General features: G+C 51.7%; 11 protein-coding genes across 11 annotated transcripts; 10 read left to right on the forward strand and 1 right to left on the reverse strand. All coding sequences in view use genetic code 12, as the record gives it.

The window, feature by feature from the left end:
* Positions 1 to 625: 625 nt before the first annotated feature.
* On the forward strand, positions 626 to 1,678 carry DIURU_002373 (uncharacterized protein; the record flags this gene model as incomplete). Its single annotated transcript, XM_034155017.1, has 1 exon — positions 626 to 1,678. The coding sequence occupies one exon, from the start codon at positions 626 to 628 to the stop codon at positions 1,676 to 1,678; it is 1,053 nt and encodes a 350-aa protein (XP_034012789.1).
* Positions 1,679 to 2,971: 1,293 nt separating this feature from the next.
* Positions 2,972 to 3,781, forward strand: DIURU_002374 (uncharacterized protein; the record flags this gene model as incomplete). Its single annotated transcript, XM_034155018.1, has 1 exon — positions 2,972 to 3,781. The coding sequence occupies one exon, from the start codon at positions 2,972 to 2,974 to the stop codon at positions 3,779 to 3,781; it is 810 nt and encodes a 269-aa protein (XP_034012790.1).
* A 244-nt stretch (positions 3,782 to 4,025) lies between these two features.
* Positions 4,026 to 5,048, forward strand: DIURU_002375 (uncharacterized protein; the record flags this gene model as incomplete). Its single annotated transcript, XM_034155019.1, has 1 exon — positions 4,026 to 5,048. One exon carries the CDS (start codon positions 4,026 to 4,028, stop codon positions 5,046 to 5,048), a length of 1,023 nt encoding a protein of 340 aa, XP_034012791.1.
* Positions 5,049 to 6,041: 993 nt separating this feature from the next.
* On the forward strand, positions 6,042 to 7,718 carry LCB2 (serine C-palmitoyltransferase; the record flags this gene model as incomplete). Its single annotated transcript, XM_034155020.1, has 1 exon — positions 6,042 to 7,718. One exon carries the CDS (start codon positions 6,042 to 6,044, stop codon positions 7,716 to 7,718), a length of 1,677 nt encoding a protein of 558 aa, XP_034012792.1.
* Positions 7,719 to 11,381: 3,663 nt separating this feature from the next.
* DIURU_002377 (uncharacterized protein) lies at positions 11,382 to 12,455 on the forward strand (the record flags this gene model as incomplete). Its single annotated transcript, XM_034155021.1, has 1 exon — positions 11,382 to 12,455. One exon carries the CDS (start codon positions 11,382 to 11,384, stop codon positions 12,453 to 12,455), a length of 1,074 nt encoding a protein of 357 aa, XP_034012793.1.
* Positions 12,456 to 12,752: 297 nt separating this feature from the next.
* Positions 12,753 to 13,358, forward strand: PSF2 (DNA replication protein; the record flags this gene model as incomplete). Its single annotated transcript, XM_034155022.1, has 1 exon — positions 12,753 to 13,358. One exon carries the CDS (start codon positions 12,753 to 12,755, stop codon positions 13,356 to 13,358), a length of 606 nt encoding a protein of 201 aa, XP_034012794.1.
* Positions 13,359 to 13,597: 239 nt separating this feature from the next.
* Positions 13,598 to 15,262, forward strand: ARG2 (acetyl-CoA:L-glutamate N-acetyltransferase; the record flags this gene model as incomplete). The annotated part of the gene is made up of 1 exon (XM_034155023.1): positions 13,598 to 15,262. The coding sequence occupies one exon, from the start codon at positions 13,598 to 13,600 to the stop codon at positions 15,260 to 15,262; it is 1,665 nt and encodes a 554-aa protein (XP_034012795.1).
* Positions 15,263 to 15,789: 527 nt separating this feature from the next.
* DIURU_002380 (PAQR-type receptor) lies at positions 15,790 to 16,734 on the forward strand (the record flags this gene model as incomplete). The annotated part of the gene is made up of 1 exon (XM_034155025.1): positions 15,790 to 16,734. The coding sequence occupies one exon, from the start codon at positions 15,790 to 15,792 to the stop codon at positions 16,732 to 16,734; it is 945 nt and encodes a 314-aa protein (XP_034012796.1).
* A 245-nt stretch (positions 16,735 to 16,979) lies between these two features.
* DIURU_002381 (uncharacterized protein) lies at positions 16,980 to 17,780 on the forward strand (the record flags this gene model as incomplete). Its single annotated transcript, XM_034155026.1, has 1 exon — positions 16,980 to 17,780. One exon carries the CDS (start codon positions 16,980 to 16,982, stop codon positions 17,778 to 17,780), a length of 801 nt encoding a protein of 266 aa, XP_034012797.1.
* A 207-nt stretch (positions 17,781 to 17,987) lies between these two features.
* ARO4 (3-deoxy-7-phosphoheptulonate synthase) lies at positions 17,988 to 19,073 on the reverse strand (the record flags this gene model as incomplete). The annotated part of the gene is made up of 1 exon (XM_034155027.1): positions 17,988 to 19,073. One exon carries the CDS (start codon positions 19,071 to 19,073, stop codon positions 17,988 to 17,990), a length of 1,086 nt encoding a protein of 361 aa, XP_034012798.1.
* Positions 19,074 to 20,656: 1,583 nt separating this feature from the next.
* On the forward strand, positions 20,657 to 21,637 carry DIURU_002383 (uncharacterized protein; the record flags this gene model as incomplete). Its single annotated transcript, XM_034155028.1, has 1 exon — positions 20,657 to 21,637. The coding sequence occupies one exon, from the start codon at positions 20,657 to 20,659 to the stop codon at positions 21,635 to 21,637; it is 981 nt and encodes a 326-aa protein (XP_034012799.1).
* Positions 21,638 to 23,212: the final 1,575 nt, after the last annotated feature.

A 23,212-nucleotide genomic window follows, 5' to 3' on the forward strand; every position in this document is an offset into this window, starting at 1 on the left:
CAGTGATTCTATCGTCGCCAACATCCCTGATATTATCGCTTCATCATAGTTGACCTTTATGAACTTCTCAACAAACGTTAGAGGCGTAACTCTCGATTGGTTAGTTTTTTCATATAGCTGAAAATTCAATTTATCCAGCGAAATGCTGATATTGGAAGTACAGGAGATTGCAGTTGCCTTGTCAATATGGTCGGCTTGCAACCAGCCATGTTTATAAACATTGCCTACGTCGCGCAGCGATCAATGAAACACAAACAATGCGGCGGCGAGTGCATGTCTTTCTGTTGCCAGCGAATCGATGGGACAGTATAGATCAATTCAGGGCGACGCGTTGCCGATCCATTGCTCATGAAGTGGCTTTGACATTGATAGGTACCCGAAATTAAGGATCCCTGAAGTGATTGACTCCATGACACTACAGTAATCTACAAATCGACTGGATTTGGTGGGGCTGGACCATCGAGGTCTGCTGGCTTCCAATTGCAATGGTGCTGATACTCATTGTTTGACACAATGAAAGATTGTACATCAATTGATGGAGAGATGAGAGAGCTGGCAATCTCAACTACAAATATAAAAAGATGAAGTTACAACTGAGTGAAGGTTGCAATCAACGAATTCAATCATGGTTTATCAATTCCTTTTCTTGACTTTGGCAGCAGCGCTACCGGTGGCGCCATCATTTCAAACGCCATCGTATTTGCAGACCAACTCGAGTACCGGATATGTCACCTCAGAATTAAGCAATTACTATGGGAAGTGGTTGATGAACATAACCATTGGCTCACAGCAGAAGCAGTTTACGCCGATTGCCGATAGTGGATCGCCCGAAGCGTGGTTACCTGATTACGACGGTTGGGCGAATGCGTCTACTTCGCTTGTTAACCTCAACCAGGAGTACCAGACCACCTACGTCAACTCAGCAGTTCAAGGATATTATGCTGAGGACACAATTTCACTTGATAACGTGTCATTGGAGAAGTTTCGCTTTGGAGTGGTCGACAATCCCGATGCTGGAGCAAATAATGTGGGTGTCTTTGGCTTGTCAAAGAAGAACGACATATCGTACGATACATTGCCATATGCTTTGAAAACAGCGGGCAAAATACGACTGACGGTAGCGTCGATTTATTATCGCCACTCTGCAAACAAAGGCAAACTTATTTTTGGAGGAGTGGATCAATCTAAAGTGGGCTCACATTGGGAGAGCCATACTTCCACCGGTAGTCTGTGGGATTTTCCTTTGGAAAAGATGACAATTAACGGAAATGACGTTTACGTTGACACGAACGCTACCACCTTCAACACATTCCTCGTCGACACAGGCACCGAAGTGTCGTTTTTCCCCACAAAGTTTTTGAACCAGTTGGCACCATTGTTCAATGCCACTCGGCAAGACAGTGGATATTATGTAATGCCCTGCAATCAGCCCCCTGATAGACTGTTTCTGATAACCTTGGGAGATCTGACTTACGAGATACCTTTCAGCACCTTCATATGGCAGCCGTCCGGCTCCAATCAGTGTTACTTAGGGGCAGGGGACTCGCTGATATTCAATTTGAATCTATTGGGGACGACAGTGTTGAGTAACTTGTACGTGGCTTTCGACTACGACAACAGTGAAGTGAAACTCGCGAAATTGCTCGACACCGACATTGAGACCATCGTGGCTTGGTAATTAGGTTGGCTAATTTTGGCAGCCGACAGCGTGAGATAGGCATTTATGGAAAAAGGGAGTGCCGACAGACAATCTCTGTGGGTGAGTTGCTGGCATGCAAAATTTTTACGTACAAAAAGGTTTTCGTCTGAGGCAGGTTGAACCCGTTGACTTTCTGCACAAAATGTCGGTATTTTTGTGCTACTATCTAGAATCGAGATTTATCGCCGAATAACCACGACAGTAATTTCACTCGGACATTTTGTGCCACAATTGGCTGACAATACTAAGAAATAATTGGTTGCGATCACAAATATATGTATGAAGCACAAATCCATATGGATCACAAATTCGCAAGCATCAACAATTGCGTTTACATTATTGTGTACGAGAATATGGGGCGGTTCTAAATCTGGCATGGGACAACATTAGCTGATAGTATCGCAAATCTCCAGGAAGATGAAGACATCTAAAGTTTGTGCCCAATTCCCGAGCTTATCTGTGTATCACTACATCCAAGCTTATCCCAACCATCTCTGTTACGCGTTTCGACATTTTCTGTGGTGTTCATGTACAAATCACCATGCCGACGAAGGTCAGACCATAGCCTTGAGGAGAGGTAGCCACGTTTCGAATCGAAAGTCACCATAGATGATAGAATTGGGGTCGTGGCAGGTTACACAAAACTCTTCAACCCATCGACTACAAAGATTGTATAATCTAGGGACGTTTCTGCAAAACACAAATATTTTACAGATTTATAGATTTGACATGATGATCGACAATGTATTTGAGAGTCAATATGATGCTAAGGCTGAACTCTGTTGATCCATTGTTTACAATGGATGGAGGGTATGTTCAATTGTCTAGACCTTTCCGGTTTTATAAAAATTTCCGGTATCCGAGGGCCAGACTTGAGTGGTTACTAAACAGCATTGGCCCTCCCCTCCCCCTACCAAATCCGTTATCGGAGTTCATCCTTTTCGGGAAAGATCCCGGAGCAGCGAAAAAAAGGCTGGGCACAGAGCCTACTACTCTCCCCACAAAGATGAAATACTACGAGCAAGAGGGCGATTAACAAAGAAATAATCCCCAGATGCCAACAGTGGAGTCTCAATTCAAGTGTTACAACTGCCCCGAGTCTTTTGATTCACCTATTTGTTGGGGAATTCGGCGTTGAAGTACCCCCGCCATCGGTAAATTTTACCCCACAAGTGGCCGATGGCCTGCACACAGCGCAGAGGACCTCGGCCTAACTGAGTCCAGGGGTTACCTATAAAGGCACTCTTGCCACCACACCACTACCCCTACACAATGGTCGATTTCAACGTCAACGGCAAAGTTGCCGTCATCACCGGCGGCACCAGAGGTCTCGGCCTCAACTGTGCTGAGGTGTTAGCTCTCAATGGCGCCTCCACGGTTATCATCACCCTGAGAAAGGCCAAGGCCTGTGAAGAAGCCAAAAAGTACCTCGAAGGCATCACTCAAAAAGCTGGTAAACAAGTGAAGGTTATTTCGATTCCTGCTGACCTTGCTAAGCCCGAACAAGCGCAAGCGTTCTTCGACGAGGCCAGCAAGCACGTCGACAAGGTCGACATCTTGATTGCCAACGCCGGTGCCACCTGGGGTGAGGATCTTGAAACCCACCCAACTTCTGCCATTGAAAAAGTGTTGACGCTTAACGTGACGCTGGTGTTCCACCTGATCCAGCTTTTCACTCCCTTGTTGGAAGCTGCGGGGACCAAGGAAGACCCCCTGAGAGTGTTGATCATGTCCTCGGTGGCTTCTGTCGGCACCAGTGGTATGTCCAACACCTATGGCTACATGGCGTCGAAGGCCGGTGTCGCCCACATGGGTAAGAACCTTGCCGTGCAATTGGGTCCTCGTAACATCAACGTGAACTCGTTGGCTCCCGGTTTCTTCCCCACCAAGATGTCTAACGGGTTGTTGGATGCCATTGGTGAGATCATGATTGAAACCAACCCCCGTGGTCGTTTGGGTGAACCCTCGGACATCCAGGCGGCTACTCTCTTCTTGTGTGCCAAGCAGTCGGCGTACATCAACGGGATCGTCTTGTTTATCGATGGTGGTGGCCACTTGAACTCCCCCGCCGCCAGATTTTAGAGTAGACCTTCTCTATCGAAACTATATCGAAACTATATCGAAATCAAACAAAGTGTTACTGATGCTATTTCCCATTTTCGGGAAGAAGTAGTTCGTAGAAGGTGAGAGAACGGGATCGTACGGTGGCGACTTGCAGCCATCATAGATACTGTCCTGCACACAGTAGGCGCACAGATTCGATCATGCCCTTTATATACGCCCCCCCCCTGACCCCTCGTGGTGTTCAAGCAAATCGCTCTTACCCATGGGTTCGGCTGACGACTCCGATAAATCCTCCCGCCAACAGGAGTTAGATGATCTCTACTCCAACATCCACGACATCAAGGACTCGCTGACGGCGCTTGCCGGCAATGTCGCCAACCTTCTCCGGGACATCGTGTTTGACTACAACGACAAAGTGAGAGAGCGGCTGAAGGACTGGCTTACCGACCTTTCCCAGGAGGAGAGCGCCCAATTGAAGGACTTCCGCGACAAGTTCGATGCGTTTTTCAACGGCAAGGGCCCGACGCTGGAGCTCCAGGGCCCCTTTGGCGCCATCGGTAGTATCATGCACCAAGGGGTGTTTGACACGCTTGAGTCGACGTTGGACAGTGTGTTTTCCTCTGCCGATGTGTTTGGTGGTGCTGGCAGATCTCCCTTTGGTCTTTGGGCCAAGAACGGCCCGCTGGCGGCAGCGTACGATGCCTGTGTCAAGGCTGATGGCGCCCAGGTGTGGGACCAGCGCGGGTGGTGGCGGTGCTTGTTCCCTAACGCCAAGGTGCCTACCGACTATTTGAAGTTTAAGAATGAACGGTTATCGCTGTCGATCTTGACTAAAGACGACTTGACGCTGGCGATGACTGAGGCCAACATCGACTCCAACGCCGATACCATTGATCTTGGTCCCAAGGGGGTGTTCTTCCGCCACTACGAAGGGCTCTTGAAGTGGAAGCAACAGAACTGGCTCCAAGTGAAGCAACAGGCCCAGCAACAAGCTCAGCAAAAGGCTCAGTCGCTGGCGCTCACCTGGCCGCTGTCATCGACGGAGTTGGCCAAGACCGACACCGACGACCAGCCCCGCGTGGTGCTGACGCTGGTGCTGCTGAGCTACACCACTAACCCCGACACCAACATGATGGAATGGTTTGAAGAACGCTCGGAGACCAACGCTGACGGTAAGCGTACGGTAACTACGGTGAAGCGCCAACGCCCGGTCGACGGTGGCGACTGGCAAGTGGTGGAAGAGAACACCACCAACGACGAGGCCAAGGGATGGTTCTGGAAGTAAACTTCTTTATCTTATATATAGCATCAATGTGACAATGACTTTTTTGGTATATGGTTTGTTCTAGAGGCTTCGCGGCGCTACCGTGCGAAAACCCGCCACCCTCCCAATTTCGGGATCTATAACTGTGGATCAATTATCTTTAATCTGTTCACAGACTGATGTTACGGAGACCGCCGACAACGATCAAGCTTACCCCCGAAGATGTGCTTGAGCACGAGGACCTGATGAAGGCCAACCAGCCCGAGCCGACGCTGGCGTTGGCGCTGGCCACCTACAAGAGACCTAACCCTAAAACCCGGCTGGAACGCATTGGAGTTTGATCTCGCTAGCATCATCACGTGTACCATTCCCCTGAAACACGTTCAGTATCACCGTTTTTTACATATTCATCAAATACAATAGATATCACATCTCACTGTGTACACATGTCGTATCGGGGATCACGACTCGTGGATGGTGCCTCTTTTTTACGTAATCTAAGGAACTTCCGCGACGGGATATTTACCCACGACAAGCCTCGCACTACTGCGCGCTCGTGTGATCGCTCCACCACAAAAGCGTAGCAACTCTAGAATCGCGACTTTCCGAGCTTTGCTCGTTGTGGCAATGAACCTGGTACACCGTCTATCCTCTCCCGTCTTCTTGCGGGTGATTGCGTGGCGCGGTGCGTGATTACCTCGACTTTAAAAGCCCGCTCGCGAGTGATTTACCCGCATCATCCGACCTTGCCCCACAAAACGGCGCGGTTTCGTCCGATTTCGTGATTGCCATTGATCTTAATCGTACGCCACAACGTCAGTAGTCGCCGTCCAATTTTTACTAAAGCGGCCCCTGCTCTATACTTCCCTTAAGCCGCCACCGACGCTACCCCTATTCCTCGGGTGACGCGTAGCCAGTTCGCGCTTTTCTGGCACCGGCTGAAAAAAAACCATTGACCTCCAGCTGGGCGATTTGGTTTTTTGCGTACCCCCCAAACAGCACCAGCAGGAGACGATGGCGTTGAGTGCCGAGATCCCCAACGCACCCCCGGATGAGCGGTCCGACGAGGTGCTCGCGGACCACGAGTACGGGAAGCTCACCAGCCCCGACCACCTCTATGTGTCCAAGCACCCGTTGGGCGAGCCCCTCCCCACCCCCGTCGACGACGAGCCCCCCATCCTCATCTACATCCTCACCTACATCTCGTACTTGATCCTCATCATTATTGGTCACGTACGGGACTTCTTCGGCAAGATCTTCAAGGCCCAGGACTACCGGCATCTCGTTGAGCACGACGGCTACGCCCCGTGGTACGATGCCTTCGAATCGTTCTACGTGCGGAGAATGAAGACGAGAATCGACGACTGCTTTGCTCGTCCCATCCACGGCGTCCCCGGCCGGTTCGTCAAGTGCTTCAACCGGGTGCGCCACGGCCGCTACGGCTACTTGTACGACGGCACCCTGACCGAGTGCCTCAATTTGTCCAGTTACAACTACTTGGGTTTCGCCCAGTCGAAGGGGGTGTGCACCGACGTCGCCCTAGACATTTTAGACAACTACGGGGTGTCGCTGTGCTCGCCCCGTTCGCAGGGTGGCACCACCGACTTGCACCAGGAAACCGAGCGCGTCATCGCTAACTTTGTTGGCAAGGAAGATGCCATCATCGTCTCGCAAGGGTACGGTACCAACGCCAACTTGTTCATGCTGATCGCCGACAAAAACACGTTGGTGATCTCCGATGAGTTGAACCACGCGTCGATCCGGTTCGGGATCCGGTTGAGTGGTGCCTGCGTCAAGGTATTCAAGCATAACAACGTCGACGACTTAGAAAAACGGATTAGGGAACAGATTGCCCAGGGCCAGCCGCGGACGCATCGCCCTTGGAAAAAGATCATCATCGCCGTGGAAGGGTTGTACTCGATGGAAGGTAACATGTGTAATTTACCCCGGCTTATAGAGCTCAAAAACAAGTACGGCTGTTACCTTTTCGTCGACGAGGCCCACTCGATCGGTGCCCTTGGTCCTCAAGGCCGTGGGGTGTGTGACTACTTCCAGGTGGACCCCAACGAGGTCGACTTGTTGATGGGGACGTTCACCAAATCATTTGGCGCCACCGGCGGGTACATCGCCGGTGACAAGACCATCATTGACCGTCTCCGTCTTGATTACATCACTCAGAACTACGCCGAAGGCGTGCCTCCCCCCGTGTTGGGCCAAATTCTTCTGTCATTGCTGGTGATTGAAGGCAAGCTCAACCCCGGTGAAGGTAAGGAACGTTTGCAGAGAATCGCCTTTAACCTGCGATACTTGCGACTCGGACTCAAAAAGCTTGGTTTCATCGTCTACGGTGCCGACGACTCCCCCGTGATTCCGGTGTTGGTGTTTTTGCCCGCCAAGATGCCGGTGTTGCTGCGGTCGTTGTACCTGATGGGGATTGCCATTGTCATTGTGTCGTACCCGGCTACGCCATTGATCTCGGCTCGGGCCCGGTTGTGCGTGTCGCTGGCATTGACTAAGGAGGACTTGGACCTTATTCTCACCAAGTTCTCCGAGCTTGGCGACTTGTGCTACCTCAAGTTTTCTCTGGGTGTTGCCGGGGGGTCGAAGGAGCCGGGTAAGCCGCCGAGATGGCTGATCGAGGAGGTGTTGGCGACGAATGTCGAGGACTGCAAGAAGCCTAAGTTGACGTAATCACTACTAATTAATAATCATAATATCCTTAGCTTTGTATTGTCACCCACCGTGCGCTAATAACCATTAGTAAAACGGGAAATGTTTCATAGAAAGACCAACACCACGGACACGGCTTTTCCGATTTAGCCATCGTACGCTTACGGATAACCCCTATACACCCTAGGTTTAGCCAGGGTAAACTAGTTTAGCCATCATACACGGGTTTAGCCCTCATACAGCCTGGGGCGGCCAGGGTGTGGTGGTTTCTAAGTGACGTCAATCAGACACAAGTGTAGCACAGAACAACGACGTGGGACGAGCTAAGTTTGGCGGGCGAAAGCAATGTGTTTAGCCCCGTGGGTGTTAGGTAGGGTGTGGTATAAGAAAAGTCATTTTTGCGCCGGTATACTAGACTTTTACCCTGTACGCGTAGCAAATAGCCGCGATGCCACTGGCACTACGAGGGCCCAACAAAGGCGCTATCAGCGGCCCGAACCACACACTACCACGAGAGAAACCGTAAACCTTATTTGCGCCGGCAACAAAGCGTTGCTGGCAACTTAGACCGCGGTTTAGTGCCTGCTGACGATCGCGGGGATCTGGCTAGACACAAAGATCCAGATGGACCCAGAGGGACAATACAGGGGCGGCGCCAGTGAAGATGGAGAGGGTGTGACCAGCGATCGGGCCGAGACACGAACCGGAATAAATATCGGCGGTTGGGCAATTTCAAGTGCACACGAAGCTATTGTGGGGGCGTTCCGGGGCGGCTGCCGACATTCGTAACTCTGTACTTTTTGGGGGGTTGGCTCGAGAGGGTAAAAAACAATGGCTCCTCTTGTAGCCCCAAAAGCCAAGCACAATAGATCGCTATGCGGATGGGCAACATGACAATTGCACCGTCTCACGCACAGAGGGCACGGAGAGGCGCCTTGGGGTCAGGTGTACGGCGCCGGTGCCAGGGTGACGGTAGGTGTCCCCCGCCTAAAAATAGCCGGGACGACATATTCCCCTTCCCGCCTCGACATTTAATAGGGGAGGGGGCTACTGTCCCCGGCGCCTAGGAGGGAAAGAGGAGCGAGAGGTATCTGCCGGAATCTGCCCAATACATATTGCTCTCGGGACAGTGACAGCAATCGCGAGGCAAATGGACGTGGTCGGTTGCCGGGGCTGCTGACAATAGTGAGGTCGTGTCGATTCTGCCGTGACATTAATGCGCGGCATCTTGTGCGTTTGTGACACCTTTGGTTCTGTTTGCCAAATCAGCCTTTCTCGATGTGGCGACGGTGGGGAAATATTCTCGTGCTGACGTCACTGATTGCCTGAGTATCCCACCACTGATACTAGGTCTAGGAAAATTGGCGCAAAAGCAGAAGTTGTTTCTTGTCGTTGCTTGATCTGTAGAGCTTAGCCTCGCCAGTATCGACGATCACGCGGAGACAGCAACCGCGGTGCTTGTCGTCCCCGCCAGTGCTGCAGTCACCCTACTGACTAAGCTTTTGTGGCGGCGTGGTTACGTCTTAGTGGGCGTTTGCAACAGATGGTCATCCGATCGATGTCCTGGCCAGATCGCGACGGCGAACACGACGCACGAGCAAGTGAGCCCCCCTGGCCCGTGGGCTTAGACGGGGAATCGCCCAATCGAGTTGACGCTTTTAACAAAGGAATTTTTCCGCACGTGAATGTGACTTGTATCCGCGACGACGGCTGACTCGAGCTAGGGTAAGAACAATCACTCTCGCCGGGCGTTATACGTCACCAGTCGCTGGTGCGTGGTAATCGAGCCCCGTTCCCCCCGATTGTGGGAATCTGATGAGCAAATATCTTGCTTGAAGTGGTGCTTCTGTTGACAAAACTAAGTTTGTGTCATAAAATATCCGGTGTTAACGCGCACAGGGCGACATGGAATCTGCGGATAATTAGGCGCTGCTACGTGTTTGTGCATCAAAATCCCGTCGCCTGCACGGGAGGGTGGCCATGCGCTGCATCAGATGATGCTTATGCGTCTACCATCGACCGCAGGCGGCAGTGAGACTGTAGATTAGCTGTCGGCTACTGCGAGGAACCGTGAAATAGACCCGATGCCAACGCTTTTGCCCCCACGCCTCGACCCCCACTCTCCCGCCACCCCTATGAAAATTTATCCCAGATTCATCGTACAGGGTACGTGCCACATTTCCGCCGACCTAGGGGATCATTCGCTTGCACCGCAGCTCATCTGGTGTCCGGCAAATGTTGTCGGCTTTTCACTGATAGGACCAACGGTATGCTGGGCCCGCCTCTCCCCCTGTGGCGCGATCTGGGAAACGCTGACAGGTATATGCATGTGGTGATGGCACGTGGCTCATTCATGCATGATGGAGTAGCAGTGGGAGAATGATTACCGAGTCGGTGGAAGAATCTCTCGAGTGCAGGGCGGCGGCACACGGCATCTGCTGGCTTTTTCTTGGGGTTTGGTACTTGGGGTCACATGACATAAATGCGAGTGACTAAATTTTTACTAACCATAAATTTTTCCGGGGAGATGGCTGGATCAGGACAAAGAGACATCGAAGGGTCACAATAACGGAAAAATACGAACCCTGACAGGTCGTCGGAACCAACCAGGGGTCGGCTAAGTTAAGCATTTTCTCCGGCGAGAATTAGCTCATCGTGCCAGTAGATGCCATACGGCACTGGGGAGAAAGGTGGGGGAAAACGGCGATATGGAGGCCGCGATTACGGCAGCGCCCGGGCCGCGTTTACGGTGCCCGTTCCGGTCATGGGTGGCGCCGATCCGTACTGCACCTAACTGGAAAAGCGTTTAGGGCGACGAAGGACGGCTGGGGGATGACGAGGCCCCAGTGCCGCCGTCGTCACTATGCCGCTCATAGTTCGATAAGCCTCTTTCCGTCACGTGATGTACCTTAATGGTTGTTGCTAGCCCGGGTGCAATACGAGATTTTCTTGCCCCGTTTAGGGGTTTAGTCAACTCATGGCGTCATCGTGCCGTCGCTTCGTCTTTCTCGAAGCAGCACCGATGGTGTGCCGTATCGTAATCCACGCTTTCGTATCCAGCGTTGACAGCAACCGGCTGCCCTGGCGAATCATAACCGGTTACATCGGTGGCGCCCGGGTCGCTAGCGGTGTCCCTAATGGAACCGTGGCGGCGTTGCCGTTGACGATAGTCTCCGCTCGCTTTGTGGACAGTGCCGAATATTTCTTTAACCTCAGCAATATTTTCCCCAGAGCTTTGTGTCGTAGCTCCGTTGCTGACGAAACATCTCCAGTTGCTGGAGGGAAATCGGCGGCGCATGGCCTAAGTTTACCGGGGCTGGTCGTCGCGAAAATTGTGTGCCTTTGGTGTAGTGAACTGGTGGAGCCTTTCGTGGGAGGCGGCTGTACCCGTCACTGCCGCGCCATGGCAAAGGCAATTTCCGAAACTGAAGTCGAACAAAAATGGCTTTCTAAGTTGGCACCAAGAGACAATTAACACTATATCCGTTATCTTATCGATTTGATAACACTCAAATTTATCTATTTTTCTGGTGGTCACGCTGGATATTGCTTCTCCTGTCTATTTGTCTCACTCAGAGGTCGTCCCCCTCCCCCTGGCGCGCCCCAGATCTCGGTGCCGACCCCGCAAAATCTCGCAGCGTGCTCACTGGCCTATATCTGATTTCAGTATTTAAACTACCGTCAATGTCGCTCCGTCTAGCTGTGAAACAAGGCCGGCTCCAGCACACGCTTGACGAGCTCGCCAAGAAGCTCCCCGACATCCCCGGAGCCCGGCGCTGGCTCGTACGGGAGACCCAGAAGCTCGGGTGCAATCCAGTGGTCGATACCATGGGTAATCAGTTCTTCATCATTCCCGGACGCAACAAGGGACCACCCACCGCTATTGGCTCCCACATGGACAAGACGAGGGGTGCGTTGGGCATCGCCGCTGGTCTCGAGGTGCTCCGTACGTTGAAAGAGAATAATGTCGTGCCTAAGTACCCCATCGCTCTTGTCAATTGGGTAAGGGTTCCCGGCGTGGTGTGTATGGGTCTGGCAGTGTGGGCTGAGCTTGATATGCCGATCTCGGGTGAAGGCGTCCAGTGTCTGTTTCAGGATAATCCATTGGGTGCTCACTTTGAGCTTGAAGTGGAGCGAGGCAGCCAATTGCGGACCAATAACCGCCAAATCGGTGTGGTGGTAGGAGGCCATGCGATTACGTGGAAACGGGTACGGCTCACTGGTCGAGCACAGCACACAGGGACGACAGCTAAACACTTACGCCTGGACGCGTTACTTGCAGCAGCAAAAATGATCAGTGGCGGGCTGGAAATTGCCAAGAAGCAAGGTGGGTTATTCAGTGTGGGACAAATGCTAAAAGTGGAGCCGAATCTCGTCAACGTTACTGCCAATGTGGTCGAGTTTGTTTACGATGCTCGCCACGGACTGGAAGCGGACTTGAAAGGCTTAGTGAGCTCAGTGAACCTGATGTGCCACTTGATGGCTCTGACAGAGAACGTCGGCATTGAGATCACTACCGTCACCAATTTACCGGCGCTGAAGTTCGATAGTGAGTGCATTGAGTGCATCGAGGAGGCGACGAAGGAGTTTGTCATGTTAGGACACCGCATGATTCTGGGGCTGGGCCACGACTCGTGTGTCACCAGCAACCGGTGTCCGCTGGCGATGGTGTTTGTCCCCGATATCGCCGATGCCGATTTGGGGTTCAAGGTGTTGCTCCTGTCAGTGCTCAAATACGACCAACGCCGCCAACACTAACCCGCCAACTGGATTTGGCTCATATCATCGGACTGCTTAGACCCACACCATATACACTGCGAAGTAGCTCTTCAATACATTAATTCTAGATGATTGTGAAACCTTTAATTTGAGAATGAAGCTCATGATGCGAGAAACAGCAATCAATATTAACAATTTCCATAATCTTCTTTGTACACTAGAAGTCTCAATTGTTTCAGTAAAAATTAATTTTAGCATTTACTTCCCCGCGTCTCATCGGTGTCCAGCCACATTGTTCACGTCGCGTTTCGCATCGCTCAGTGAGCTTGAGTCGACATGGCCGTCCCTTTGCACCAAGTGAGCACGCTTCTCCCCAGCGAGCTACGCTTCATCGCCGAGAACGAGAAGGTGACGGTGATCCCGCAGTCGCTGATGAAGAAAATGCAGCTTGTCGACGGCAGCGTGCCCCTGCTACGCGCCAACCGACGCGTCGAGCTCCCGCTCTGGATCGCTCTTATCTTGAAGCTGAGGCAGAAGTGCCGCATGGTGCCGCCGTCCTGGCTATCGCTAGAGCTCTTGAAGTCGGTGTGTGAAGAAGAAAAAGCGCTGCCCCAGTTTTCCACGCGACTCCCTCCGAATTGGCTTGAAATCTCCAAGATCTACCTCACGCGGGCCAGTGACGACTTACAGGATCTGGTAACTCTGCTTCATCAGATTCTTCAGGATATTCGTGATATTCGTCTTCTCAAAGTCAACCAGGGTCTTGAACAGCTAAATGAGTCCAATTTCACGCTTACGGGGCTCTCGCTCATGGAAGTGAACGAAATGAGGCCGTTTGTGCTTCGTGTGATGGACCAGCTCCGCAAGTTGAGTTCTACCAGGGATGAAGGTGGGTTAGAACCTGAAGAACCCGTCGATGATGACGATATGGACGACTACTGATACCTACACCGCACCCCTAATTTGACTGAGAAATTGCAATTGGAAACACTCCAATGTCACCTCCAACGATGCTGCATCATTGGACATGGATTGTACCTGATATTATCCCCATCTACTCGTGTTATCTGATGCTTTCATCTGGCTGTGTGGGGGGTTCCCCGCGTCGCATCGACGCGCACTTTTTCCGATGAACTGATTAGCACTCACAGAACCAATACCGGGCGACGACCCCTACGGGCATGAACCACATCCGCCCCCTCACGTCGCAGTTTGTGCTGAACCTTAAAACGCACCGGCTTGAGACCGATGCCAAGCGCAACCTCATCTTGCTGATCTTGCGGCTGACCACTACCAAGCGCGAAGCGCGCAATTACTTGAATAAGTACCGCTACGCCCTTGAAGACACCCTGGACCCTCATCTGCTTCGCAACCGTGATTCGCAAAGTCAGTTGTTCGTCAACCGCTTCCTAGAAGGGGCAGCAAAGCCGTTCGGCACCATTAGACTGGGAGAGTATATCGATGATACCGACCAGCCGATAGTGGTGGAAAAGATCCCATTGAGAATTGCCTTATTCCGCATCAACTACTCACAGGTTCCCGAGTCGTGTTGGAAGGGGATTGGCGAGACGTTTCGTCGTCTCCAGCAGTTTGGCGTGCTGCCAGTGGTGGTACTCGACTTTGACCATTTGGTGCGGGAAAAGTTGTTCAAATACAATGAGCAATACATTTTGAGTCAAGCGACCAAATTGGTGAACCGAATGGCGGAGCTTAACGTCAATTGTCGGTGGATCCAGTGTCCCGATGATGAACTGATGCTGCTGCTTTTGGTACCCTTATACCAAAATGCTATCCCCATCGTGCTGCCAATCTTTTACAATAAGCTGACATCGCAAATGCAAATTGAGTCGTGTGTCGACGTACTCCAGCTGATGATTTCATTGCTTAAGCCGATGAATGACTTGTTATCAATTGAAAAGCTCGTGTTTTTGGACCCTCAGGGTGGTATCCCCAGTATCGAACGGAACCAGACGAGTCACGTGTTTATCAACTTGACCCAGGAGCTTACTGAAATCCAATCAGAATTGTACATTGGCCACTTATCGCCCAAAGTTAGAGACATCCACTTGCGGAACTTGGAGGCTATGAACAAGTTGCTCAAAGCGGCTAACGGCGACACCACCGGCATCATCACCACTCCCGAAGTGATGGCGGTCCACGATGATACTATGAACCCCATCGTGTATAACGTGCTCACCGATAGAGCGGTGATCTCGCTGTCGCTTCCGCCGAACTCGCTTCGTACTCCTGAAATCAGTACCAGTATCCTTAAACGCGGGGTCCTGGTAGAAATCTGGGATGCCTCAGTGCTTGGTCGTGAGTTCACATTGAACGAGCTCTTTTCCAAAGGTCTTGTTGATAAGCAGAAATTGGTCGACCTTCTACAAGATCTGTTTGGTAAACCGCTTGACATTGACAACTACTTTAACCGTATCGACTCCCTGGTGGCTACGTTAGTGATTGTGGGTGACTACGATGGGCTTGCCATCATAACATGGGAAACTCCTGCTCAAGGCGGCAAGAAGGTCGCCTATCTTGATAAGTTTGCCATTGCCAAACGCAACCAGGGGCTTCCTGGCTTAGCTGATATCATCTTTAAGATCATTGTCCAGGCCCACCCTGAGGAACTCTTGTGGAGACTGCGGCAAAATAATCCAGTCAACAAGTGGTACTTTGAACGGTGCTGCGGCAGCGTTTGTCCTGACGACCACTGGCGGTTATTCTTTACCGGGGCCATCTTTGGTAAGAAACTACGCAAGAATGCCGCTGATCTGATCGACATTGGCGAGAAAGTACGCCAATACCTGGGCATCTGCCTGGCCATCAAACCGTCATTCCTCTCATAACGCTAAGTATACTACTCATCTCATCATGGCCTTGTCAAAAGGGTCACTCAAATATACAAACGAAACATGACCATGTCTTAATCAACCCTGATATTTTAATCGTGTGCTTACATGTGGTACGCTCCTATTTACGTACCCCTATTGTCAGATGGTCTGTGTTAGCAAACATCGCGTTGTAGCCCTCGGCAATATGTGAAAAAGAAAGGAGAGCAAAACCCAAAAATTACCTCGTAAATTTCTGAAACACTTCCATTCACTCAAATACAACCACAATGAATTTCTACAATTTCTTTTACAATTTTCGGTTGCACCTCTCACGAGTTAGACCTCGGTATAGTTCTTTTGTTGGGTGATGCTTTTTGATAGTAGCCGTTGGGGGCCCCAGAGGCGCAACGCGAGTTATGTGCACGCCGCACATACGCCATATATATCTTCCAAACGATCACAGCCTTTGCCCATCGTGATTACGACAGAGCTTCCTTTGTTCTTCGAACCCTAAAATACTGTTTGTGAGATCATTTACCATAATGAGTGCAAGACAGAGAAGGCCCGTGCCGGTGGCGACGACCACGGTGGACACCGAGACACCCGCTACCACCAACAAACGAACCCTCCATTTCTTCCACCAGTTGGAGCCATGGCAACAGGATAATCACTACATCAAAAGTGGCTACGTGCCCCTGACCAACTCCTACTGGGGGTGTGCCAAACTGTTGCTTTACATTCATAACGAAACGGGCAATATCTACTCCCATTTGATCCCGGGACTGACGGCTTTTTTAGCTGTGTGTGCCTACCTCAAGTGGGGTTTGCCGCGGTATCCGACCTACCTGGGATGGTGGGAAGAAGCCACCTTCCTCATGTTTGGGGCCGCATGCTGGGGGTGTCTTTTCATGCTGCTGACATTCCACTGCTTAAAAGCCCACTCGCACAAAGTGCTGAAGTTTGGTAACCAGCTCGACTATTTCGGCATTGTCATCTTGATCACGTGTCTGCTTATATCGATCATGAACTTCAGTTACCGTCCCGAGCCCACCGTCAGAAACGGGTTCAATTTCGTGTTTTTGGTGTTTGGGCTGATTTGCACTTATCTCACCCTCCACCCGGAATTCTCTACCCCCAAGTACCGTCCGTTCCGCCTGTTTATGTTTATCATATTTGGCCTTTCTGGAGTGCTTCCCATCTTGTGTGGCATCTACTGGTACGGCGGTTCGGTGGCGTGGGAGCGGGCGCAAATCAAGTGGCTCTTGCTCGAAGGGGCATTCTACATTGCCGGTGCTCTCTTATACGCCGGTAGAATTCCCGAGCGGTTCACTCACACTGACGACCCCCACGTCAAGGGTAAGTTTGATATTTGGGGCCACTCCCACCAGATCTTCCACGTGATGGTGGTCATTGCTGCCTGGTGCCACTGGAAGGCGTTGGTGGGGTGCTACAACTACATGCACCAAGTGCTTTTAGCCTCGCCATGATCATGCCGTTGACGATATATAAAGATTATGGACACTTGTGTCAACTCATTTACTCAATGATTCATTAGAGCCTCATATATATAGATCTACAAAGCGTGAAGTGGTCTGTAACGTGAAATATAGTATCATACTATACTTTCCTTTAATCTCTCCTACTAAGCTTTTTCAATTCTGGTAATAATCGATCTTTTTCTGATGCAATTACTCGTATATCATTCATCATCTTGCTCCCCACTCCGCGCGCTATGATCGACCATGTGATCATAGTCCCTTGCCACAGCATCTGGCACCCGCTCGACGAGTCCAGCCACGGTGCTGACGCTGGCGAGTGGGCGCTAGCTCTGTTTCAAGTGGAGGGCCACGACCACTTGTGCTTCGTCGACCACATCTGCCAGGCGCTTGCCATTGCTCATAAGGACACCCAACTGATCGTGATCATGTCTGGCGGCCAAACCAAGAGGGAATGCGGACGTGTCAGTGAGGCTGAGCTGTACTATAAGCTTGCTAGAAGACTTATCAGTCAAGAGAGGGTACCAATTAAGGGTGACGAAGGAGAGGTGCTCACGGACGATATTTTGGGCCGGGTGCTGGTGGAGGAGTACGCCCGTGACCTGTTTGAGAACGTGTTGTTCAGTATTTGTCGCTTCTACGAGATGATGGGACGTTATCCGTCTCGGATCACGGTGGTGGGGTTTGAGTTTAAACGGTACCGGTTTGAGAAGCTCCACTTGCAACAAGCGTTGGCGTGGGATATGAGTAAAGTGAGGTATTTCGGTAATCTGCCGAGTCCCGATGCTGATGTTGAAGAGTATTTTACGGTATTACAAGCCCAGGAGGCGAAGAACGCCGTGGTTCCGTTTGAGAAGGACTGGTACGGCGCGTTGAGTCCGCTAGCGGATAAAAAGAAACAACGCAATCCGTTTGGCCAGGTGGTACCGTACCCGAAACTGAATCCTCAGTTGACGGAGGCGTTTCTTCGAATGGAGAGAGGTGAACGGGAGCGAGTGAGAGACGTCTTGCCCTGGTGCCACGGGAGGCCAAAGTGAGCTCGATCTCATAACAAATTAGACATGTTCTATACTACAGTGGTGGTTGCCATCACAATACAAAGACTTCATGACTAAACGACTGACTATCAATTTGACCAACCTAAGTTAAACTCCTTCGTATACCGTCAAACCCGGTAGGTCACCACTACAATCCTTTGTCCTCTACATGTATTCACTAGTCATTATGTATGTCATTAGCCTTGTCTAAGTCAGGCGTCTTTGTCTCACGGCGGCGGCCAACTCGTTCAACATCGACACGGTGGTCTCCCACGACACGCACCCGTCGGTGATCAGCACCCCGTACTTCAACGCTTCCTTACCTTGGCCGGCAGGAGGCATGCCTTGCTTGCCTTCGTTGATGTTCAGTTCGATCATCACCCCGATGATGGTCTTTTCACCGGCGGCGATTTGCTCGGCGACCGCCAGCAACACCTTGGGCTGGTTGCGGTAGTCCTTGGCGGAGTTGTCGTGCAGACAGTCGATCATCAACTTGATCAGGGGGTCAGTCAGCTTGGCGATGTCGGCCTTGGCGGCGGCGACCAGCTCGGCGTCGTAGTTGGTCTTATTCTTGCCGCCTCTGAGGATGATGAAGCAGTTGTCGTTACCCTTGGTGGTGGTGATGGCGGCCATCCCCGTGTTGGTGACCCCCATGAAGTGGTGGCCCTTAGTCAGCGCCTGGACGGCGTCGAGAGCGACTCTGAGGCCACCGTCGGTACCGTTCTTAAACCCGATGGGGAACGACAACCCCGAGGCCAACTCACGGTGCAACTGCAGCTCAGTGGTACGAGCACCAATGGCCCCGAACGAGAGGAAGTCCGAGAAGTATTGAGGGGAAATGGTGTCCAACATTTCCGAACCAATAGGTAAACCCTGGGCGGTCAAGTCGGCGTACAATTGACGCGAGATGCGCAACCCCTTGTTGATGTCGAAGGTGTTGTCGACGTTGGGGTCGTTGACCAAACCCTTCCACCCCACGGTGGTCCGGGGCTTTTCGAGATAGGCTCTCATGACGATGACCAAGTCGTCCTTCAATTCTTCGGACAATTGCTTGAGTCTCTGGGCGTAGTCGTGGGCCAACTCGGGGTCGTGGATCGAGCAAGGACCGACGATGACCAAGGCACGGTCGTCTTCGCCCTTCAAGATCGCCGCCAGCTCGACTCTACCTTTGATGACGGTGTCGAGCGAGGCACGCGTGGCTTTGATTTCCAGCTTGAGCAAGGCGGGGGGCACCAAGGGGTCGTAGCCAAGGATACGGGTGTCGTCGTACTGTTCGGGCTGGGGAGTGGACATCACTGGCGGTGGTGGTTAGTGGTGGTGAAGAATGAAAAATTCCAGTGCGCTCGGAGAACGGAAAAACCTCCGCTGTGAGTCATTTCGCCCGCGATGAGGCCCGGTACCGGTGTGGCAGGAATTAAAAGGCTCTAAGGGCAAGGGAAGTGAAATAGCTACTTGGAGTGAATAATGATGACTTAGGGTTGAAATAGTTTCAAGTTTGTGGTTGTGGTTTTGGGCTGAGTGCTCGTAGAGGCGTACTGAGTCGGACTTCTCCGGTGCATCGATCCAGCGGTGGACGAGCATCGTGCACCTGTGTGCTCACATCTAAGGGGTACAGGCCGAGTGGCACCACATATTTGCCAGCAGATTTAGGATTAAGTGTGATCCAAGGATTCACGTGATATGGCTAGGATGACATGATAGAATTTTACAATGAAAAAGTTTTTGTCAGTAGTGGCATATGCTGAGAGTAGATCCACGTGGAAGCTTCCTCACTATGAGCACGCAGTGGAAAAGAGATCTCGACGCAGCCAATAAACAAATTGTCAATGCTAATGATCTCGACAATACTGAGTCCACTAACAATGTTTTTAGGAGTTGTGTTGTCGTGGTAATTTCAACACATTCTCCAATTTCCAAGTTCCATTAGTCTTTTCTCTCTTCTCCTCCCCGATCTTATCATTTTGTATTTTGGGAGATCTCCTACAATGGAAAGATCCTCTCCACTGGTTAAATCGAGATTGGAATGACAGATTTGAGCAAATCTAAGACACTCCCTTTCCGACTTTATTGATCGCTGAGGGCTAGCCTTTTCGGTTAACCTAATTTTGTGGCCCATTGAAATATTGTTCGCTTCTTCTGGCCATTCGCACCCACAATGGGCTCGTATATGGCGATTACAGTTTGGAAAAAGCTGCCGTCACTGCCTCTACAGCGAAAGACACGCTCCCACAATATCGCCCCTCGTATCCCCATCGTCAATGTGTCACTCTGTCCCGCGGCAAACATTAAAAATAGATTATGTCCACCTTTCTAAGTTGCCACTGGTGAGCGCGGCTGCCTATCCTACACGTCACTCCACAAAAACCCGATTCGGGCACCAGTGGCCAAAGCCTCGCTGCCAACAATGTCTAACAATAGGGTTCCCCCAACGCTCGGCCGAGCCGATCCGGTTCCTATTCCACGTCATCCGGTGGCCCAAAGCCAGCCCGCCTGAATTGCGCTTTTCTCGGGTGGGGGGAGCACCCGCCCGTGACTGAGACTAATTTGGTTATCCCATGATCATGGATCTTGATTCATTTAAGACACTGATATTAGCGCCACCACATGGACGAGGGGAGGTCGTCTGAAACCTGGGCCACAAGAAACCTCGTCGACACCGTTGACGAGCATCGGCAGACCATTGCTCTTGACTACAGGGAGGGGGGGTTTTCTAGCTTGGGAAAATAAAACGACGTTGGCGGAGACATGCACCGAGACACACTTGGAACTAATCTGGGACTTTTTTTCCGATTAGCTAATCTAATATCGTGAAATGGTAGCGCCGTCGGTCGACATGCGCGCGCGCATACCGCTAAGTAACCAGACCGCCCCGCCAAATGCCTAAGCTCCCGGCGTTTGCCTTTGACATCGATGGCGTGCTTCTTCGTGGTCGCAAAGCGATTCCCCAGGCGAAAGCAGCCCTCCTGCTCCTTCAATCTCACCAAGTGCCGTTTATTTTGATGACTAATGGTGGGGGGATGACGGAAGCCAAACGAACGAAAATGGTCGCCGACGAAATCGGAGTGGCCATCCACGAGTCGCAATTGGTCCAATCGCATACTCCGATTAAAGGGATGCCGTTTGACAAGCTGGAAAGAGTGCTTGTCGTCGGGGGCCACGGGGATAGTGCTCGCGAGTGTGCGGAGAGTTATGGGTTTAAAGACGTGGTTTTGCCCGTTGATCTCGTCAGTTTGAAGCCGCTGATTCTGCCTCACCATGCCATTTCACCTCACAATTTACAGGCGTGGCTGAGGGACATTTCGTCGCTGATCAAACGGCCATTTCTGGCAGTAATGGTGTTTAACGACCCCAGAGACATGAATACCGACATGCAGATTATCCAGGACGTGCTCAATTCGGAGGGGGGTGTCATTGGCACTGTCAGACGTCAGCGGAGCGGGGAACCGACAGTGCCGATCATTTTCTCCAATAACGACTTTGTGTGGGCCAACGACTACCCCGTGCCGCGGTTCGGCCAGGGGATGCTCCGCATGTGTGTGGAACGCGTATACTATGAGCTTAATCAACAAGGGTTAAAGCTGACGATCTTGGGGAAGCCGTTCAAAGTACAGTATGACTACGCGCTGAAAGTATTGGCTTCCTTGGGAGTCAAAGGGGACCAAAATGTGTACATGGTGGGCGACAACCCTGCCAGTGACATTTTAGGAGCTAATAGCTACGGGTGGCGGCTGATGCTTGTGCGTACCGGTGTGTTTAGGGATGAAGACGCCGAGTACGCCGAGGCGTTACCCTCTGACGGCATCCACGATAACGTGTTGGAAGCCGTCGAACACGCCCTCAAAGCCGAGGGGGTGTAACTATAGACACGATAGACAAAGCAATAAACAATAAAGACTACTAGACAAAACCTCACTTTCTCATAGACAATCAGACACTCGCAATAACTACGCGTGGTACAAAGCTGACAGAGTCTTGGCCCATCGGAATAACAATAGCTTTGTCACTGACATTTGACACCACGCAGACGATTAGTTATTGCGAGATGAGATGGAGGCTGTTATTGCGGGATCCACCAAGCAACCACAAAGACAACCGTCAGATGTAATATCAGCAGTTTCCGATCGGAGATCAGTGGCCGTGTACATGCTACACGTCTACGTCTACGGCAAATTTTACCGAAATCAAGTACCCAAGAAAAATGCACAGTTTGTACTCACTATTACGGTGGAAGCACACACCTGTCCGTCTTTCCGTCTTGGCCGGGTTTTTACAAAGGGGGCGCGGCCATGCTGTGTATCGCCGATCGATGGGAGTGACGAGGGAGGGGGCGATGATGATGGGTCACAAAAAGCTGGGATCGGCAGGCGGTAACCTCAGATCGCCAGTGGCAGCCTCAGTCGTCGCGAGGGCCTTACCGTTATTTACTTAGCAAATTTCAGTGGGCCCGTGGTTGTCGGTTTTCGCTTTGAACATTCCCCGGGTGTCATGTCGCTTAGCATACGAGCAAATAAAAAAGCGGCTGAATATTTTTGGGGCGGTGGCGTGTGACAATTTTTGGGGGGATGAAGCGATTTTCTTCGGGCAGGATGTAGGCGGGTCGGGTTTCGGCTGCGTGACACTGGGGTTCTAGAAGCCGCCGCCAAACGCCCCACAACACAGGGGTAGTCTTACAAGTTTACACTGATGAGTACACTGCCTAAGCTTGTAGGGGTGATCTTGTCGTACATGGCTACCGGCTGGCGGTCGCGACATTTTCATCGGAAGGGATCTGAGGATAGATCGAGGTGATCGGGGGGAAGCTAAGTGCGATGACGTAATTGGAGCGAGCGTCATTCCGACGCCAATCATACAACGCGCCACCCGCATCCAGTATGGGGGGCGAGACGAGCGCCTGTCAGGCCCGCTGCGGGCTGCCCCGACGTACGAAAAGCGGGGCAAGACCTTTAGAGTTAGTGGTGTATGTGAAACGGGAAGGGCGCCGTTGGTGATAAAGCAATTAGAGCGTAGGGTGGGTCTTGGCGCCCGGCGGGGGCATGCTGGTCAGCGCGCCGATCACAGGCGACGTGTAACTCATCGGGTCTAATTTTACGTTTCTGGGGCGGCTACGTGCAGGGTGTGTCGACGCATGGACTTCCGAGGTGCGGGCGGCGGCAGCAATTTGGGGCGTCGGTGGAACGAAGCAACCGTGGCCGAGATAAGGTTAGCCGCTGGGTGGATTAGGTTGGCGACGGTTCCTCTGGGCTTGGCCAGTGCTCTGACCCTCCCGATGAGGCCAGAAGACCACAGACTAGTGTCAGGGACGCCCCGGGCACCCCTTAACCAATCGTAAGTGTCGGCGGAGGTAAAGGGCGGCGGTGGCGTCAATGTCGTACGGATTTAACCGGAGATGACCCTGGGGTTCCACGCATCGGTGGCTGCATGGGTGTGTGTGC

This window comes from Diutina rugosa (assembly GCF_008704595.1).
Source record: "Diutina rugosa strain CBS 613 chromosome Unknown scaffold10_size284702, whole genome shotgun sequence".
In the NCBI taxonomy this organism is placed as follows: Eukaryota; Fungi; Ascomycota; class Pichiomycetes; order Serinales; family Debaryomycetaceae; genus Diutina; species Diutina rugosa.